Genomic DNA, 20,876 nt, shown 5'->3' on the forward strand with positions numbered 1-20,876 from the left:
TGTTTCATGTGATTATTGATTAATCTACGTCTGTCCCTCATTTTAAGATAATTCAGTCATGTGAACTAAACTCTTGTTTTAATGTGCTGAATCTATTCCTTACAAAATATATATTTTAAAAATAAACTTTGAACCTAACATTGAATCCAATAGTCAAATCATACTGTAAAAGCATGTGAGCTGGTTCTCCTCTTTTTGGTAATTTCCTGGTGTTTTGTGGTGGGAAACTGAGTGGGTATGATCATAACATGTCAACCATGTTACCCATACATTTTCATTTTCTCAATTGCCTCTCCCTGTTGCACACAACAATCTTCTTTTCCCCCTGTCACAAGGGGATTTATCTCTGACTTAAGAAATAACCATGTTACTTTGCAGCACCTACTGTAATAGGCACTTACTATAGTCTTTTTAAAATGTTTTATATGAAAACGTGTTATTTGCTATACATTTGAACATGCACTGTTAATGGCAGAATGTTACAAATTAGATGAAAGTTACACTTCTTAAATGGCACTTCTTAAAAGGAAAAAGCTCTATCATGAGTGAATGAAGGGAAGTGAATGTAGGGTAAGGGAAAAGTGTAGTCTAGTTTCCTACCTCCTTAATGGTTTTCTATTCCACCCCCCCCCCACCCCCATGTAGAGCGGAGCAGTAATCTGGTTAGGGGATCAGGGCTGGGCTGGGAGGACGCTGATTGGGGCTGGGAGGGGGGGATGAAAGATGTTGCAGAGAGACTGTCTCTGTCAGTTAACCCTGCAGTTACACACAGACAGACTGAGCCAGATGAAGGGGCAAGAAGACATGTATTCATTCTACTGAAGATGAGGTGTATGCTTGATCCGTGCTAGGCATAATCAGGACTAATAGGTAACTCTGGTCGAGAGGCTTGCATGTCTGTGTATGTGATGTGTTACAATTGAATTGAAAACATTTTCAGTGGTAAACTTTGGTGGCTCGTTGTGAAAGTCATGGATATGACCATTGGATTCTTTTGATGTCCTTTTTGTAAGGACTTACACCAAGACAGTTGCGCTACATATGTGCACTTGTCCTTGTTTCCAGGTACTGAGACCATGTGTTGAGGTTTAGAATGTGTTTGTGAATAAGAGCACAAGATGTGTTCCTTTTTTGTGTAGGCAAACAGGGGACACTTTTTCAGCCAAAGCAACCAGCATGGTATATCAGCCGGGCTTATTCAGGTTATTAGAGACACGTGGAAATAACTCTGCTAATGAGATTTGTGAAGGGAAGCTGGCAGATGCTATTCTCACTCTAGGTTAGCATCAAGCAGGGATGCTGCACTGTACCTCTGTCCTGGGTCTAGGCCCCACCACCTGTCCCACATAGTCTCTCAGGCCCATGGAAGTTCAAGGGTGCGTGACAATGATGGACGATGGATTTGTCTGGATTGGCTTCCAGTCCCACCATTAACAGGCTGTCGTGTCTTTGGCATCATTAAACTGAAGATGAATCTTAATCAAATGACTCTCTGTAATTATTATTACGCGATTAAACTGATTAATCATGTAACTGGAATTAACTAGGAAGTCGCGGCACCAAGGAAAATATTCAGATTACAAAGTTATAATTTTCCTAATATAACTTTTCAGATATTTTCATATCTGATCAATAGTCTTCTGATGAATGAATTCTTCTTTACCTCACGTTAGTCTCATTCCAAACGTCGTAAATTGTTGGTTATCTGCACGAACCCAGTCATCACTATGAGTCATCCATACATCAATTGTCTTAAATCATTAATTTACTAACTAAGTAATTCACAGAAATGCATAAACAAACAGTAGATAGTTAGAAAGAAATGATAACGGAGTTTCCCTAGTGGGATAAACCGGCATCGCGGCTTGATGTACGAAAGGGAAGTGGGGGTCGACTGAGATAAGACAACACACAGTTGATAATTGTAACAATTGAAATGCTAATCCTTTGCACATGAACGCTCACTCATTCGAGAACAATTGCAATCAATATATATATTTACACTCAGTGTGTCGTCGGGGTCTCAGTTGAAAAGTTTGTTTCTGTTGGAGAGTTTGTCCGCCCTCTCTGTCGTGGATAGAATGGATAGTTCAGAGTGACATTCATTCATGTCGTTATGGATAGATGTTTCGGCGGTTGTCGGTCTTCGCGTTCAATGATACCGAATTCCTAGCTGCAGACTAGTAATTAATATCAAAGACTTGTTCTTATTCTGTCAGTATCGATAGTCTAAGAGTTTAACCACGTGGGATGGTTAAAAGATTCAGCAGTCTGGTCTCAAACCTTGGCCCTCTTGTTATCAAGGTAAGCTGGTCTGCAACCTTGGTCCTCTCGTAATTGAGAGAAACATGGTCTGTTGAGAAATTCTGAAGGTGAAGTTTTATTCGGAATTGCAGAAAAGGGCCTGTCCCAGGATGCCCGACCCTAACTGGGCTCATGGGCGGTCCTCTGATTTAGTTAAACTCAAAAGGGAATTGGAATTTCCTTCATTAAACAGTCCAAAATCACATTACACAATTTAACAAACAGTATCATCTTCACTCATTCATCTTATACAACAATTAGATGTAAACCTCATACCTGAGGTTATTAAATAAACAGTGTTATGGTAATGTGGCCGCACCGTCTCCCATGAGACGTAGCTGGATTCTTCACCGATATTTTATACCTTCGCCAGAACACACATGTTGTTCGGACCTCAAGTTCTGTGAGGTGGAATAAGTTCCTTTGTTCTCTTCTATGAAAACTCTACTCTCTCGCTATACTGTGGCCATGAGGAGATAATCTCCTCCAGGAATTTACGACCTCTCTCTGACCACAGCAGCCTGGGTGTAGGGGACAGAGAGAGGGATGGGGCTTGCTGTACCCAAAGAGGGCATTGACATTGATCCTCATTCACATTCCTCTGTCCTCTATAGGATCATAGGGTTGTATACACACTGATGGAACAGTCCTATTATGGAGGTATTGCAATCAAAGCTGTGTGATAAGAGGGTTGTTTTGGATGAGTTAGTCTTTATTGGTGTTTGGTAAAGGAGCAGCCATGGGGTACACAGACTGTTTGTGATCTGTGTGGGTGGTCCTCTGCTCCTCTCTGGTGGTATGTACTCAGACCTTATCATCGTTATCACCCCTATACACAACCAGTTACTTAATGATGGCTCAGGTTCAGATAGGCTTTTGGACTGGGATAATGCAGATAAGGTAGCATTGAGTCTTACAATGGGCAGAATAATAAAAACGCATCAACTCTGAAGAAACCGAGCAAGAAGCGGGTTGGGGAGAGATGATAAATAATGGTAATTGGAAGGATAAAAAAAGGTGGGAGTGTTAAGGATGGAAATGGAGGGTAAGATCAACAAACAGGTGGAACGGAGACTTAAGCTAAGTGAGAGTGAGAAAGAGGGAGTGCTGTTGGAATAGCTCTGGGTGTATGTGGCAGATGGGACCGGCCGTTGGTGTTATAGATGCCCACGTCGGCCCTGGCATAAGTACCCTCACCTGTGCCCACTCATGTCTGCCACCCATCCAGGCTGTCTGCTGACCCGTGCCATCGGGCGTAAATAATGCCTTCGTTCTATCTCTGCGGCGACGACTGACAAGCAGTGGCACTCCTGCGGGCATGGAGATTACAGCAGAGCCCTGGGTCACGCTGGTAACGCTGGACAGGGGTTTATGGCCACGGTCCCACAGTGAATGATCAACTGTCAGTCCTGGCCACTGACTGTCATACAGCACACTAATCTCCCTATTGTCAGCACAGCCTGAACAAACACTGAGCACGGGTTACCCAACCAGCACACATGTTCCCTAGTATATGGCCCCTGTACAGGGCTTTTATGGAGGACAGGAGAAAGGGAGAGAGAGATGAGGTCTCTGACTATTTTGGAGATGATCCTGGTGGATTTTGTTAGTGGAGCCGTAAGTCAGATGCAGTGTGTTACTGTTTTATCCCTGGTGTTTTATGGCTATATGACTTAAAGCTGTGGCCTGAGATCATTTATCTCGCTGTGCTGTTCTTCTCTGGACGGGGGGGGGGGGCAGGGTGAAGTCCCAGCTGAGTTTTATTGGTGTGTTCCCGATTAAGCTGCTGACTATTTTTAGACACTCTCTTGTAAATAACTGCAGCGGGGTCACAACTAGAGGTTGACCGAATATGATTTTTCAACACCGATACCGATTATTGGAGGACCAAAACAATCCGATATCGATTAATCGGACGATTTTTATATATATTTTTGTAATAAATTACAATTACAACCATACTGAATGAACAATGAAAACGTATTTTAACTTAATATAATACATTTATAAAATCTATTTAGTCTCAAATAAATAATGAAACATGTTTAAATAATGCAAAAACACAGTTTTGGAGAAGAAAGTAAAAGTGCAATATGTGCCATGTAAAAAAACTAACGTTTAAATTCCTTGCTCAGAACATGAGAACATATGAAAGCTGGTGGTTCCTTTTAACACGAGTCTTCAATATTCTCAGATAAGATATTTTAGGTTGTAATTATTATAGGAATTATAGGACTATTTCTCTCTATACAATTTGTATTTCATATACCTTTGACTATTGGATGTTCTTATAGGCACTTTAGTATTGCCAGCCTAATCTCAGGAGTTGATAGGCTTTAAGTCATAAACAGAGCTGTGCATCCAAGCATTGCTAAGAGCTGCTGTTTGAATGAATGCTTACGAGCCTGCTGCTGCCTACCACCGCTCTATCAAATATCAAATCATATACTTAATTATAAAAAACACACAGAAATACGAGCCTTCGGTCATTAATATGGTCAAATCCGTAAACTCTCATTTCGAAAACAAAACGTTTATTCTTTCAGTGAAATACGGAAGCGTTACATATTTTTTAAATGTATTTAAATTGACATTTTTACCCCTTTTTCTCCCCAATTTCGTGGTATCCAATTGTTTTAGTAGCTACTATCTTGTCTCATCGCTACAACTCCCGTACGGGCTCGGGAGAGACAAAGGTTGAAAGTCATGCGTCCTCCGATACACAACCCAACCAAGCCGCACTGCTTCTTAACACAGCGCGCATCCAACCCGGAAGCCAACCGCACCAATGTGTCGGAGGAAACACCGTGCACCTGGCAACCTTGGTTAGCGCGCACTGAGCCCGGCCCGCCACAGTAGTCGCTGGTGCGCGATGAGACAAGGACATCCCTACTGGCCAAGCCCTCCCTAACCCGGGCGACGCTAGGCCAATTGTGCATCGCCCCATGGACCTCCCAGTCGCAGCCAGTTACGACAGAGCCTGGGCGCGAACCCAGAGTCTCTGATGGCATAGCTGGCGCTGCAGTACAGCGCCCTTAACCACTGCGCCACCCGGGAGACCCAGCGTTACATATTTTATCAAACGGGTGGCAACCCAAAGTCTAAATATTACTGTTACATTGCACAACCTTCAATGTTATGTCATAATTATTTAAAATTCTGGCAAATTAATTAGTCTTTGTTAGGAATAAATGGCCTTTCAACAGTTCACAATGAGCTAGGCAGCCCAAACTGCTGCATATAGCCTGACTCTGCTTGCACTGAACGCAAGAGAAGTGACACAATTTCCCTAGTTAATATTGCCTGCTAACATTAATTTATTTTTAAACTACATAACAGGTTTAAAAAATATACTTGTGTACTGATTTTAAGAAAGGCATTGATGTTTATGGTTAGGTACATTATTGCAACGATTGTGCTTTTTTCGCGAATGCGCTTTTGTTAAATCATCAAGTTGAAGTAGGCTGTGATTCGATGATAAATTAACAGGCACCGCATTGATTATATGCAACGCAGGACAAGCTAGTTAACCTAGTAATATCATCAACCATGTGTAGTTAACTAGTGATGATGTGAAGATTGATTGTTTTTTTATAAGATAAGTTTAATGCTAGCTAGCAACTTACCTTGGCTCCTTGCAGCCACAAGGTCCATTTGATGCTGCACTCGCGTAACAGGTGGTCAGCCTGTGGTCAGCCTGCCACACAGTCTCCTCGTGGATTGCAATTTAGTCAGCGTCCAAAAAGGCTGATTACCTATTGTTATGAAAACTTGAAATAAGCCATGTTGATTAATCGGTCGACCTCCAGTCACAATGATCAAAGACATTGTCACTTCTCTGAGACGGACGCAATTAATGGCTATCTGATTTACACAGGTGTGCCTTAGGGCATGAATACAGTCACTTGCTTATTATACAGATACATAACATTCAGAGATATAGAGAACATTCACATGCACAACACATGCTCTCTCTGTCTCTATTTGTCCCTCTGCCTCTTTCTCTCTCTCCAACACACATGCTCACATATGCACAAACAAAACAGACTGTGTTTTGACAGACACACACACACACACACACAAACACAAACCTTGTTGCAGTATTCAGATGTGTGTGTGTGTGTGTGTGTGTGTGTGCGTGTGTGTGTGCGTGTGTGCGTGCGTGTGCCAGACTAAAGTGATGTCCTTGATAGGGTCTGACCCACTTCTCCTGGCCTGCCTGGCCACAGTCTCTCTGGCCTGCTCCCTGTTCCTGGAAGCCGTTCTGCTGTCCTCTAAATCCCAGGATCAGCAGTTCAGTTACACACTCAATATCAATATTAAGGAATGCCTCAGGGTTTGATTAAATCACCAGGGTTGGGGAAGTTCCATTTAAAATTCCTGTCAATTCAGGAAGTACAATGATATTCCATTTCCAATTCTCATCCATGCTTTTCAATTAGGAACATTTTGAATTAGAATTAGAATTTAGTTTACTTTCTGAATTGAAACGTAACTGAACCCAACCCTGGAAACCACCATGCCAAATAACTACAAAAATGCTGGTTTTCAGTGAACACAGTTTTAGCTATATTGCTTAAGCACCATTTAGGTGTGTGTACCAGAGATTAAGAACAACATTACGTGCTAAGAGGGCTTGCTTGTGTTGCGCTAACCTTGTTCACCTGATATCACTGTAGATCACTGTAGTTTGAGTTCAGATGATTTGATTCATGCAGACCAATAGTGCTGTAATTTTCTAAAATTGGAATGGTTATAACCATTCCATACATACACACAAATGTATGCTGGAGGCACACATTCATATAGACACAGACTGTTCAACACTCTCCCAAAGCATTCAACTTGACACACAAAGCACTTGAAGAATGCACACGTTACAGCAGCTGGTCAGACCACTGTGATATTATATTCTATCAGCAAGTTCCAAAGCAAGCACACGGCCGTGAGCAGCTGGCCTTTAACAAGAGCCTTCCCCACGGCCAGGGTCAACCAGAACCAGGTTCAGGTTGTCTATAGCCCACCACATTGACCACCCTCTGTCTCTCTCTCACAGCTCGGTGTGCTTCTTAGGTTCTCCTAACCCTTGGTGACCTGTCCTCTGACCTGACCCATGCAGCTCAACTGACTCATAATGTCAAGCCTGAGAGGCTTGAGAGGCTGCTGTCAAACACTTTAAGTAAAATTCTGTCGGCCCTCTCAGTCGGCCAGACACAGACACAGCCCCATCCAAACCCCAGTCGCCTGCCAATCGAGGTGTGAAGGACAAGGGTTCTAAATAAATGGGGAGTTGAGGGGGGGGGGGGTTATGAATTGCTGTCACCCGTATTTCCCCTCCGGCCCCCCACCAGACACCCAGGCTCAGCGGTCCTGACTGACTCAGTGGAATAATAGATGGGGCTAGTGATAAATAAATACACATGTCTATGGCACCTGAGGGAAACAAAGGGGTGGGGGCCTCTGCTGCCTTGGAAACGGGATTCTGTGAATGCTCATTGGCTGTCTGGGATTTGTGGGGGGTATAAAGAACTAGAGTTGTTTTGGAGGGTCTCTATAAACAGGCAGACAGAGAGATACTGTCCTCTTCTCCCAGGGGATACGTACTGAAAACTCAACCAACATTGCTCTTGGATTGTTTAACTCTTAGAGCTCGATTTGGTTCCTAGCGCTTAGTTGAAAGAGAGGGACTTTGTATCTCATTGTAATGAGATATGACCTTCGGTGTGACTTTTGATATTGAGAGCAGTTACCCACCATGCCTGGAGTGAACCTGGACTTCCTGTCGGCCTCAGAGGCTCCACAGCCCCTGGTGGGCAATCCAGACAGCCTGTGTGCTGAGTCTGGTTTGGAGGAGGTGATTGGTGACCTGCTAGCCCAAGATCAGGCTGAGGAGGAGGAGAGTGAGGGTGGTGAGTGTGGGCTGGAGCTGACACTGCGCTGTGCCGTGGGGGAGATCCACAGTGACCTGCAGGCCTTTGGGAAGCGGGTGGATGCACGGCTCGAGGAGGCTGCAGCGCGTGTGGCTCCTCTGTCTACAGCTTTGGCAGCTCTGCAGGAGGAGAACTTGAGGCTGCGTATCCAGCAGGAGAGGCTGGCCCGCCAAGTGGAGGCTCTGTGTCAGGCCCTGGGCCTGCCTGAACCACCACCTTACACAGCCTTCGTCCCGGAGCCAACACCCAGCACTCCCAATGACCTCCAACTTCCATCCAGCACACCCCTCAGCCCTAAAACACCCGATGGACGAGATTGTGAACCTGAGGCCACACTAGTCCCACACTGTCCCACCTTTGCCACACGTCGTTCTTCTTCCACCTCCTCACTGATAGGACTAGGAGGCATCTCTCACAGCAACAGCATGGTATGCCTCTCTCTCTCTATGCCTGTATGGATCCCCTCCTGACAAAATATTTAGAATCAGTTCCAGCCTCTTATTCTTTACTGACACTCTCTTCCCTATCCCTCTTTGATGCCTAGATTTTCCTCTAATCTTGGATGACAGGTTTTCGCATCTATAATAAGCATCTGATCAGTCTAGGTTAGTTTATTGTTTTAGTGTTCAGCTTGACAGCAGATTAGAGCACATTGTCAGTACAGATGTCTGGTTACATCTCCGGGTTAGGGGTATCATTGTGAAGAAGGGGATTTAACCGTAACCAATCATCTCGCCAGCTTTGTCTGCATGCCTTTAGCCCCTCCTTCATTTAGCCCCTCCGTTATGCCTGTAGCCCCTCCTTCTCTCCTGCTGTCTTTTTCTACGCTCTACTTATGAGGACAGTTCCAACATGATCTCTATCATCCCACATCATCCCCTCCCATCCACATCATCCCCTCCCATCCACAAAGCATGACCTTCTCTCTCTTCTCTCACTGTTTCATGCCAGCCCCTCTCTCATTGTCTGTGAGTGTGTGACACCTGTGAGTGTGTGACACCTGCGTTTTTAATATGCATTAATCCTATTGGGTGGATGTTGGGGTTTGTGGAGGTGCCCTCACTGCCCTGAGTGTTTGTGGAGGTGTTCTTGTTTGTTTCCGTGTTCTGTCAGGGGACACACATCCTGTGGTGGGAGGAAGTATCCTGTTTGCTGTCATTTAATCTTCTGAGTAACCGCCTGGTCATGATGAAAGCCTCTGGTCTACTGCCCAAACACTGGGCTCCTAAGATCTCTGTGGCACTCTCCTCCTAAAATAGGTCCCTAACATTGTGTTGGACTTGGACTACCCTTCAGTCTTTTAGGAACTCCTCACCTCTCTTTGACATTACGATTTGATTTGGGATATCCTGGTCAGATACTGAACCATACCCTTCTCTGTGGCCAACTGATGGTTCACAGCCTGGGTGCTTTCTCTGATTACATCTCAGGTATGTGACACACCAATGGCACTCCATCAGACCCCCCCCCCCAAGAGACAGTCAGACTGCTCTTGAACCCTGCAGCCTGCTGTAGTCCAGGTCAAGAAGGTCAGCTCTGCTCTGTGTTTTGACTGGGGTAAAGGGAACCCAGCCAAGAGCTGACAATGTAGAGGCTCTCTCTCTCTCTCTGTCCTATGTTATTTACCTTCAAATTACTCTGATGGTATTAGTCTGGTATTATGTACATATTCTTATTCATTCCTTTACATTTCTGTTTATAAGTAGTTGGGAAATTGTTAGATTACTTGTTAGATATTACTGCATGGTCGGAACTAGAAGCACAAGCATTTCGCTACATCTGCTAACCATGTGTATGTGACCAATACAATGTGATTTGATTTTGATTTGAACACCGGTACCACTAACACTGACACAGATAGGCTCTGAAACCTCTCTGCTCTGTTGGTTGGGAAATCATACTGTATGTTGCTGTAGATTGGTGTGTGTGAAAGTTTGCCAAGTCTGTTATTCCTAATAATGTAATGTATTCTGAGCTGCTCTGAGTGACAGAGCATCCTGGCTCTATAGTGTATGTTTATTGTTGTATGTTGATGACATTTTGAGGGATATTGAAGGGATTGGATGTGGTATTATTCAGCTGGACAGGGTCCTTAGCCCAGTAATGCTCCCAGACCAGCTGTTCCTGTCCGTCAGGCCTCTCCCACCCAGAGGGAAGCTGTTCTCCTTTAGTTCAGTCATGTCACAGACTGACAGATGACTGGCATGCAGGGAAGCTGATCTTACCCGACCCCTACGCTTCACAATGCCGTACTATATAGATCCACCTCTGCCTCATCACCTCTTACATAACCGAGTCCCGTAGGTCTAGAGTGTACGGACACTCTCAATGGCGTAGTGTTAGACTCAACCGGACACCCTAAGCACAATGTCCACTCTCATGCCCATGAAAGAAGACAAAAAAGCCTGTCTCTTTCCAATCATCAATGAATTAGAGATGCGGTTCTCTTTTCCCAGCTCTTATATAACCCAGTACTAAAAGTGTACTGACACATCACACAATGGCATAGTGTTAGGCACACCAGCCACTCTTAACCTATGTCCACTCTCACAGAAGAAAATAACCCCATCTCTTGCCCTAGGGTACTATAACTGGAACCCTAATCACTAATGAATTATATAACAAGCCATTTAAAGTGGATCTGTCCTCTCCCTCACCCCTCTCCCTCACCCCTAACCCCACAATGTCCAAGCATCTGTTCCAGTGAGGCCCTGTTTGTTTTGGTGTTTTTATGCAGGGCTGTGTCCAATAACATTCCACTGCGGTCAAGTGGCTCTCACTCTGACCTGTCCCATGGGTCAGACCCCTGAATCTCAGTCCAGAACTCCAGGACCAGAACCAGAGGCCACCCTGGATCACACAGCTCTGTCTGCACTGGGGCTGGGGGGCACCCTCTCCCTGGCTGGTCTCTCTGGGAGGAGAGGGGGTGGGGGGGCTGATGGGGTCAGTGCCAGCAGTCTGGGGCTAAATCTGGACCTGGACATCTACAACAAAAGCATTAAAGTCTAGCAGAACAGCCCAGCCTCTATAGTCTGTAAAAGGCATGTGGCACCATATGAAAATCTATTTAAGAGGTGTTATCTATAGGCTTCATGGCCTCTTAAAAGAAATGGTTACAAAGCCAGTGGTATCTTAATGGAAGACTGTGCTGCGTTTATGTCCATGTCTCATCTCCTTTATTCATCTGTCAGCAGTGGGAGCACACAAAAAGCCTACATCTCTCCTGTCTGTAACAGCACTGACTGAGGTGCACCATCTGCTCCTGGACAATGTGCTTGTGCTTTTACAGTACTGTAGTGTGTATACTACAATAGGAGTTAAGCTGGATTCAATCCTACACAGTTTACATTATTGCACCTCTACAGGCCCATGGCCAAAGTAGTGCTTTACTCCTGTCACATGACATGAGCCCTCTGTTCCTCATCATACTGCTTAGACAGACTGAGAGGGCCAATGATGAGTGAGCTAACTGTTGCTTGGCAGGGACGTCAAACCGCTGTATCTCTCTGTTTGTAAGACCTTGGGATTAATAATAATTAGGCAAAGACTCAGTTTATGCAAAAGGCTCGTACAATTTATTCACGAGAACGTTCTAAAGTCAAGAATGCAAACACAGTCTTTATAACACACACACAAACAAGTTCAAATCTTAAGCTACGCCTTGCTCAGACAGTCAGTGTTTTCCACTACACAGATACATTGTTTCTTTAATCTGCAACATGCTTCATAATCTTCTGCAAGCCTAACAGTTTCTCCCCTCCACGGGTGGAGACAGAAGGACAGACAGTAAGGAACACAGTAGTACAACTTGTCTGTCGATAGCTCCTCTTACCATTTGTTTCACACTCACACCCTGCTTACAGACTAAAAAGGAACAAAAGGTCCTTGTTCTAATTCTGACTAAAACTACATACATCATCAGATTATAGTTTCTAAAGATTTCATACAATTATATGGTTTCAGGGTGGAATATTTGAATCATTACCTTTAATAAAAAACAGCATGGGGATGAGGTAGGTAGATTGGGTGGGCTATTTACAGATGGACTATGTACAGCTGCAGATAGTTGATGTTTAAAGTTGGTGAGGGAAATAAAAGTAATAAAAGTCTCCAGCTTCAGCGATTTTTGCAATTCGTTCCAGTCACTGGCAGCAGAGAACTTGAAGGAAAGGTGGCCAAATGAGGTGTTGGCTTTGGGGATGATCAGTGAGATATACCTGCTTACTAGGGTAAGTTTGGCGGCGTGAGTGAAGGAGGCTTTGTTGTGAAATAGAAAGCCGATTCTAGACGATAGGGGACCTTCAATGCTGCGGAAATCTGTGCCTCGCCTCAATCCCGTTTCTGAGCTCTACTGACAATTCCTGTGACCTCATGGCTTGGTTTTTGCTCTGACATGCACTGTCAAATGTGGGACCTTATATAGACAGGTGTGTGCCTTACCAAATCATGTCCAATGAATTTAATTTTCCACAGGTGGACTCCAATGAAGTTGTCGGAGCATCTCAAGGATGTTCAATGGAAACAGGATGCATCTGAGCTCAATTTCAAGTCTCATAGCAACGGGTCTAAAAACTTATGTAAATACGTTTTATTTTTTTATTTTTTATACATTTACAAAAAAATCTAAAAACCTTTTTGGCTTTGTCATTATGGGGTATTGTGATGTCATTATGGGGTATTGTGATGTCATTATGGGGTATTGTGATGTCATTATGGGGTATTGTGTGTAGATTGCTGAGGTTTAAAAAAATATATAATAATAATTTTAGATTAAGTCTGTAATGTAACAAAATGTATGTGTGTGTGTGTGCTATCGTTCAAAAGTTTGGGGTTACTTAGAAATGTCCTTGTTTTGAAAGAAGAGCACATTTTTCGTAAATTAAAATAACATAAAATTGATCAGAAATCCAGGGTAGACATTGTTAATGTTGAAAATGACTATTGTTGCTGGAAATGGCTGGTTTTTAATGGAATATCTACATAGTCATACAGAGGCCCATTATCAGCAACCATCAATCCTGTGTTCCAATGGCATGTTGTGTTAGCTAATCCAAGTTTATCATTTTATAAGGCTAATTGATAATTAGAAAACCCTTTTGCAATTATGTTAGCACAGCTGGAAACTGTTGTTCTGATTTAAAGAGGCAATAAAACTGGCCTTTCGACTAATTGAGTATCTGGAGCATCAGCATTTGTGCGTTCGATTACAGGCTCAAAATGGCGGGAAACAAATAACTATCTTCTGAAACTCGTCCGTCTATTCTTTTTCTGAGAAATGAAGGCTATTCCATGCAAGAAATTGCCAAGAAACTTAAGATCTCGTACAATGCTGTGTACTACTCCCTTCACAGAACAGCGCAAACTGTAACCAGAATAGAAAGAGGAGTGGGAGGCCCCGGTGCACAACTGAGCAAGAGGACAAGTACATTAGAGTGTCTAGTTTGAGAAACAGATGCCTCACAAGTCCTCAAATGTCCTTCTTTTTCATTGTTGCAAGTAAAAAACACCAGCAAATCAGCTTCAAGTGATTTTAATTTTGTAAATCTGTTCCCAAGTATTACCACGCATAGAGACACGTGATCAAATATAAATGTAAACAAGGTTTGAAATGGTTCTGTTTTAGTCAAATATTATCTGTTTGGCCTTCTTGCGGTCAATTTGCAGCCTACAACTTATTTATAATTATGTTCCGGCCCCCCGACCATCCACTCAAGTACAAATCATCCCGCGGCTGAGTCTAGTTGATTCTTGGAGTACATGCTCCCCCTCCCACCTCCAAACGTTCCAGGAAGTTTTCCTGAAATCCTCCAGTGCTCATTCCGCCCTAAATGTCAGCAAACTGCTGTAAACACAGCTGTAGGGGTTGACGGATCAGAAGCCTCCCTTTTCTGTCCCTCCCCTGGCCTTGTGTGTTCTGGTCCCATGGTTCTCACCAGCTGGAAAATGGTATTTGAGTATGATCGACCACCTTTTGAATCTGTTTATGTCTGTGCTGAAATTAACATTGACCCTCAGCTGAGGATAAAAAATTGTTCGCACTCACAGTCTAAAATGGATACCAATCCTGATTTAAAAAGCTGTATAACATGAAAATAACCCATCATGCCCTCTCTCTCTCTCTCTCTCTCTGTCTGTGTAGATGGAGACAGAGCCTGTGATGGCCTCAGAGCCAATGTTTGCAGTGGAGCCCTCGGTGCAGGTGGCATGCTGTCAGGCCCCGGCTACTGTACCCAACGGCTCTTCTGCAGCTCGGGCCAAAGTCGAAGAACGCTCCGGAAAACTGACTGCAGAACAGCTGGCCGCCATCGACGATGAGGAGCTCCTGGATAAAATGGTACTTCCCACCCCCCCATATCACACATGCTTACAGTCCTCAAATCCCCAAACGTAAATCTGTTGCAATGTGGTGTTGTTGTTTTTGTGTATTAGTGAAGAGTTTAATCTGATCTGCTGAGAGAACTTATATTTGGAAATACCTTTACATTTCAGTGTGTGTCTGTGTGTGTTCACTACACTCTGTGTGAGTGTGCTGTGTGTATTTGTAGCTATATGACTGAGTTTGTCTGAAGACCGACCCCTCTCATTCCTTCCGTCTGTCCTGTTCTTTCCGACAGCTGGATGAGTCCAAGGACTTTGAGGAGAGGAAGATGATCCGACAAGCCATGAGAGATCTGCGTAAGAGGAAGAGAGGTGAGAGAGACCACAGCCAGACTAACCAACCTCGTGTCCCTTCCCTCTCTCCAACCTCTAACACCTTTCAATTTTTCACTCTCTGTCCTTACTTGACCACTCTATACCTCAACCTCATTTCTTTATTTACCTCCTTTTTTCTCTTCCTTATCCATCTCTTTGTTATTTTCCCCCTCTGGTTTCATATTTGTAGCTGTTGTCTTTTCTCCATCATTGTCTTGTTTTAATTATGATATTAACTGCTGGGTCTTTCTGCTGGTAGTTTGACCTTCATCAAATCTAGTCTGCATTATGTACCTGCCTCATCTCTCGCCATTTTCCATCCTTATTTTCTGATCTTATTTTCACGTTCTCCCATCCTGCTCTCAGAAGCCGTACTGGGATGTACACAGGAGGAAATAGGTAGGAACATCCTGTGTGTTTGCGGACTATGTTAATACAGTATATGCATCCGTGTTAGTCATTTATCAATGTCCCACTTGGCTGTATCCCCTCATTGTCAACCATACTGTCCCACCAGTGCTGTTTCGAGCTTGTCATTTGAGTTTTCTCAATGATACACATTGATCATGAACTGACCAGCGGCAACCATGAACATGCGAAACCTGTATGGTGGACATTGAGGGAACGCATGAGTCTTTATGTTTTCTGTAGATGTTGGAGTGACTACCCAGCACTCACCACAGTGCCATATGTGATCTATCAGGAGGATGCGGGACTTTATGATTCACTCACTGTCTCAGGGCAAACACACCTCATGTTGTTCCACATATGGATGGCTGGGTGCAAAGTGCTAACTGTTTGTTGAGACTCCAGACAGGACTCGGAACTCTGTATCAGAGAAGTTTCCATGGGCTTAGTAACTAGCCACCCAGTTCATCCCTGTATTACCCTTAACCCTAGCCAATCTGTTGAAACAGTAAGTGAGAGGCCGGAGGTATTTAGTTCCATTATAATGAGCGCTTAACTGTGTCTCTGGGGATTAGGAAGGTATATGGACAGGTAAGACTGCTAGAGCTCCCAGGCATCGGGTAACAGTAGTGTTGGACAGCGTTCAGTAGCCTTTCTATGCCAGTGTCTCACTGGTCTGACGTGACATTCAGGGTCTCTGTTTGCACTCTTTGATGTTTGTTCAGCGCATGCCCCACCACAGCACGGCCTGGGGTTGGTTGTGTTTGTCTTTCACCTGTGGGTGGCTGTTTGTGTTCCAAGGCATTTGATGGTGCTTTGGAAAGAATCTTGAAATGTACCTCTGCAAACATTCAACCCATGTTTAGTTTGGCTTTGTAGCAGATGAGATGCTGTCAACTTGTTGAGTGCCTCTTCTCCCTCTTTTTCCACTGACCTTTTCCTCTTGCCATCCCTCCTCTCCTCTATCTCAGACCAGAGAGAGAAGGAGAGAGAGGTTCGTCTTGTGGAGCTTCGGCAGCAGAGAGAAGAGCGCGCTCAGAAGGGTCGTACGGGAGGAGGAGGAGCTGAAGAGGTCGTGATGAGGAAGGTGGAGAAGTCAGCTGATGGCTCCACCCTCAGCCAAGTCACCAAGACAAACCACTTTGCCCAGTCTGGTAGGCCAATCACACACCATGTCTTAGGCTGACAACATGGCTGATACATTTGGGCAGAACACTAGCTCCTGCATGATCTTCCCAGGTCAGTTGAAATGGTTCTAATGATGTACGTGTTTGTGTGTCTAGGTGATGGCAGCAGGACAGCTCACAGCACCATCATGGAGGCCAGTTATGTGAAGAAAACAGACAGTGAGTCATCAATGCATCTTCCTCCTCATTTAAATCATCATTTGATTGCTATCTGTTCTCATCCATATATGGTGTTGTGTGATCTCACCACCACCACCACCCTGTGTTCTGTAGTGGGGACAGTCCAGTCGAAGTCCTACAGCTACTCATCTACCTCTTCCAGCTCCAGCTCCGCCAGGAAAGTGGGCAGGTGAGAACTGAACCCATATAATACTGTGCTGTATTGAATTCTGTGCCTAAACCCTCCTCCTCTGCAACCACTATAGGATTAATGGAAATTGTGTTGAACTGTAATTTACCCCTTCTCTACCTTCCTCCATCAGTGTGTTTGACCGTGAGGATGACACAGCGTCCCGTGCTGCGGAGCGCCGGCAGGCTGAGAAGCGTAAGGAGCTAATGAGAGCCCAGAGTCTGCCCAAGACGTCCGCTGCACAGTCCCGCAAAGCCATGATCGAGAAGTTGGAGAAGGAGAGCGGAGGGTAAGGATAGAAAGAACTGAGAATAGCAAAGAATGAGTAGAGTTTAAACAAGTCTATGCTAACATAAACCAATCCCCCTTCAGTCCAGGGAATAAAGCGGTTGCCAAGGTGAACATGGTCCAGCGCTCCGCTAGCTGTGTGGTGCCCAATGCCAACTCCATCAAACAGATGCTGCTGGACTGGTGCCGCGCCAAGACCCGCTCATACGAGGTGAGCCAACCCACCATGGCACTATGCTGAGTGTCCAGTCTCCTTAAAGATCTGAGGCATTCACACTTCACACTAGCTCATCCTGCTATGAGGCTTAGGCCTTTATATAACCCCTCTACTGCAATCATATCTTCTCTGTCAGCAATGCTGTGTTCTCTCACATACTCTTGAGTCTAGTCTATGAGGTGACTAATGACATTTGGAAGTATTGGTTAATGCTTTGTGATTGAATATAGTATTCCTCTCCTCCTCTTCTTCTTCTTTCCTCCTGCAGAATGTGGACATCCAGAACTTCTCGTCCAGTTGGAGTGATGGCATGGCGTTCTGTGCCCTGGTCCATAACTTCTTCCCAGAGGCCTTTGACTACTCCTCTCTCACTGCTGCCAACCGCAGACACAACTTTGAGGTGGCCTTCAGCACTGCAGAGTGAGTACACACATACACTTGTAAACTGTACATCATGCATGCGCTCATAGACATACTGAATGTGATGTCTTGAAGTATGACATGCAGTCAGAACTTCAGCCCTGGGCTAAATGGAAGCTTCACTCTTGGAGTTGCTCCATGGCCATTTACAGCAGAATGGACCAGGGTCTGAGTGAACCATCCTCCGTCCCAAAGACCATCAATCGTCTGACCACCCCAAGGCTCTGTTCGTGGGGAATTAGATCCACTGTAGCTGTCTAGCCCCCCCCCCCCCAATTGAACTCAAAATCCGTCAAACAACTTGAGAACCAGAACTTCCCTCGCCTTTCTCTGCCCCAGACCCCCACACTCCTCTTTCTCTGCCCCAGACCCCCACACTCCTCTTTCTCTGCCCCAGACCTCCACACTCCTCTTTCTCTGCCCCAGACCCCCACACTCTTCTTTCTCTGCCCCAGACCCCCACACTCCTCTTTCTCTGCCCCAGACCCCCACACTCCTCTTTCTCTGCCCCTGACCCCCACACTCCTCTTTCTCTGCCCCAGACCCTCACATGCCTATTTCTCTGAACAGATATGATCCCTCTATTGGGTATGTTTGTTTGACCTCTGTAAAAATCAACACTGAGCTGCCAGTCTATGGATTCCTCAGGCTCAGCAAGACAGGACCTCTGGGTTCTCACCATCATCTCTTAGCCTTAATACCACCTAACTACCCATTCATGTACAGTAAGAATGCCTGCCTGAGGAAGGAAAAGAATGTGAATCCACAGGATTGGATTCATCAGATTCAGCTATTGGACTCAACTCACTGTTTCCAGGGGCCCTACAGTAAGAGGGTTGGGGTGGGCCTGGGCCACTGCTCTTTTTTTTATCCCTCCTCTCTCTCATGTCTGTACAGTCAGCTCCTGGATCTGTTACTACCACTACTACTATCTCCTGTACCTTTAAACCTCCACTCTCCATCCACTCTCTCCTCTCAGAGACGTTCTCCTCAGTAACCGCTGTGTGATGTGACCCTCCATCCACCAACCCTGATCTAAACCAGGAAACTCCTGAGACTGACCCCTCCCCAAACAACAACCACCAGGTTACTACAGTACAGGAAGAGCACTCGAGTGACTTCCTCCCAGACCCCTCTCCTTCCCTCTCTCCTTTTATCTGTCCCTCTCCTCCTCCTCCTCTTCCTCACTCCACCTCTGTCATCTCCTCGTTTGATGAGGTCATGTACTGCCGACCTCTGTCCTGTCACCCACCAGTGTCTGCTGTGTTCACCTGTCCTTAGAGCCACTGTGATGATGCTGCTCATGACAAGGACCATGATGACGTAAACACCGGATTGTCAAACGTGTATTCCTCCTAGCCAGACCCCCAACCCCCTCTTTGCCACTGTGCTGCACTGTCACTCCCTTACCAACCTCACCCCCCCCCCCCTGCCACTGTGCCTCATCTGGAACCCTCTCTCACACCCCTCCAACACAAACACACCACCCTGTGCACCACCAGTGTGTTTCTCTTCTAGGTTCACCCTGTGGTCCATGTCTTTATCTCAGTGTAGGATTCTTCTTGTTTTTTTCTTGTCTCTTGTTTTTGTACTGGACAAAACAAAGCCAATGTTCTACCATTGATGTCTCTATAACCAGATTGCCCAAGTCTTTTGTCTCAGTGCACAGAAAAAAACTTTTAAAAAACAAACAAAAAGGCAAAATGGACGTCACCTGACGCTTCATTTGCCATTTTGTTGTGTCTGCGTGTGTGCACATATGTGTCATGTTGTTCATGAAGCATGTCAACTCATGGATATGTTTGTTAACACAGGGAATGTAATGTTATGGTGTGTTTTTGTGTCTTCTCTCTCCCTCTCTCCACACCCTGGCTATTCCTCTCACTTGGCTGCTCACTGCTCACTCTCTCATCCTCCTTCCTTCTGTCTCCCTCACTTCTACCTGTTCACTTTTCATATATCTGTATTTTCGGCATTCCTCCCTCTTCTCTTTCTCTCCCCCTCCCTCGCCCCCCTCTCTCCCCCTGCTCCCTCTCCGGGGTGCGGGTGCAGGAAGCTGGCTGACTGTCCCGAGCTGTTGGACGTAGAGGACATGGTGCGGATGCGTGAGCCAGATTGGAAGTGTGTGTACACGTACCTGCAGGAGTTCTACAGGGGCCTGGTGACCAAGGGCCTGGTTAAAACCAAAAACTCCTCCTAAGAGTCACACCCCTAGGACCCCAAATGCACTCATGGTGAGAGAGGGAACAGGCCCACGGAGGAACCTCACGCTGGTGCTGGGGGTTTATGGGGTGGGATTGGTGTGAGTGGGAGATTCTCAATTGAGCGAAAGTCTATACTCTACTCGTGTCCTCCGTCCTTTTCTCCGGCCATGACCCAGAAACCAATAAGTGGTCGCCATATGTAGGATAATTCATTAATTGGTTGACCGAGGAGTTTCCTCATCTCCTAGATTGTCTCATCCAGTGGAGGATACCAGAGTTTTTCTCTCAAACCCTTGAATCAGCTGTTGTTTACTCGAAGAAGAAAAACATACACACATTTCAAACGATACGCTACTTATACATTTATCCATAAAATATCTAGCACAACTAGCTAAATGTATTTTTACCACTTTACACATGACATTTGCCTGATGACGAGCTAGTTGCGAAGGAGAGTCTTATTTCATATATGAGCATTTGTTTCCACGTTTCCTCTCCTCGATGACTCCTATCCTCGATTACCACTGACCTTTTTCAAAAGGAGGCGAGGAGAGGACAGAGAAGAGGACGTGAGGAATTGAGCAAATCCAATTGAGATTCTCCCAGTGTGTGACTGTGGGTGTAGGAGTGCATGTTGTCGGGGGGTCAGGATCAACAACAGTGCCACCAGTTCCATCATATTATGATGGTGAAGTCAGACAGGAGAAGAGTGAGCCATCCATTAATACATTCAAGATCATTATCCTGCAGGAAGTCATATGAAGTTGTAGGAAGCGTACTCTTAGTGTAAGTCAGAGCTCAGTTTTCTCCGCCCTGTGAGCCAGTGCTGGGGTCCAGAGGCCCAAACATGGACTGTGAGTGTGTGACTGCAGTCAG

The 20,876-nt window shown here is 45.2% G+C and overlaps 1 protein-coding gene across 8 annotated transcripts in view; it reads left to right on the forward strand.

Moving 5' to 3' along the window:
* Positions 1-20,876, forward strand: part of LOC109880121 (smoothelin) — an 82,976-nt gene that overhangs the window by 57,661 nt on the left and 4,439 nt on the right. For 3 of the 8 annotated variants that reach the window (XR_004209034.1, XM_020472362.2, XM_031820929.1), the window contains 9 exons: positions 14,374-14,568; positions 14,849-14,924; positions 15,294-15,326; positions 16,307-16,489; positions 16,619-16,681; positions 16,796-16,871; positions 17,005-17,160; positions 17,244-17,370; positions 17,645-17,796. Coding sequence is in view for 6 of the 8 variants with exons in the window: in XM_020472362.2 (XP_020327951.1) it covers positions 14,374-14,568; positions 14,849-14,924; positions 15,294-15,326; positions 16,307-16,489; positions 16,619-16,681; positions 16,796-16,871; positions 17,005-17,160; positions 17,244-17,370; positions 17,645-17,796 (1,061 nt within the window). In the remaining 2 variants the exon portion in view is untranslated. The other 5 variants (XR_004209040.1, XM_020472381.2, XM_031820921.1 and 2 more) reach the window with 4 other exon arrangements.

This window comes from Oncorhynchus kisutch, linkage group LG3, assembly GCF_002021735.2.
Source record: "Oncorhynchus kisutch isolate 150728-3 linkage group LG3, Okis_V2, whole genome shotgun sequence".
In the NCBI taxonomy this organism is placed as follows: Eukaryota; Metazoa; Chordata; class Actinopteri; order Salmoniformes; family Salmonidae; genus Oncorhynchus; species Oncorhynchus kisutch.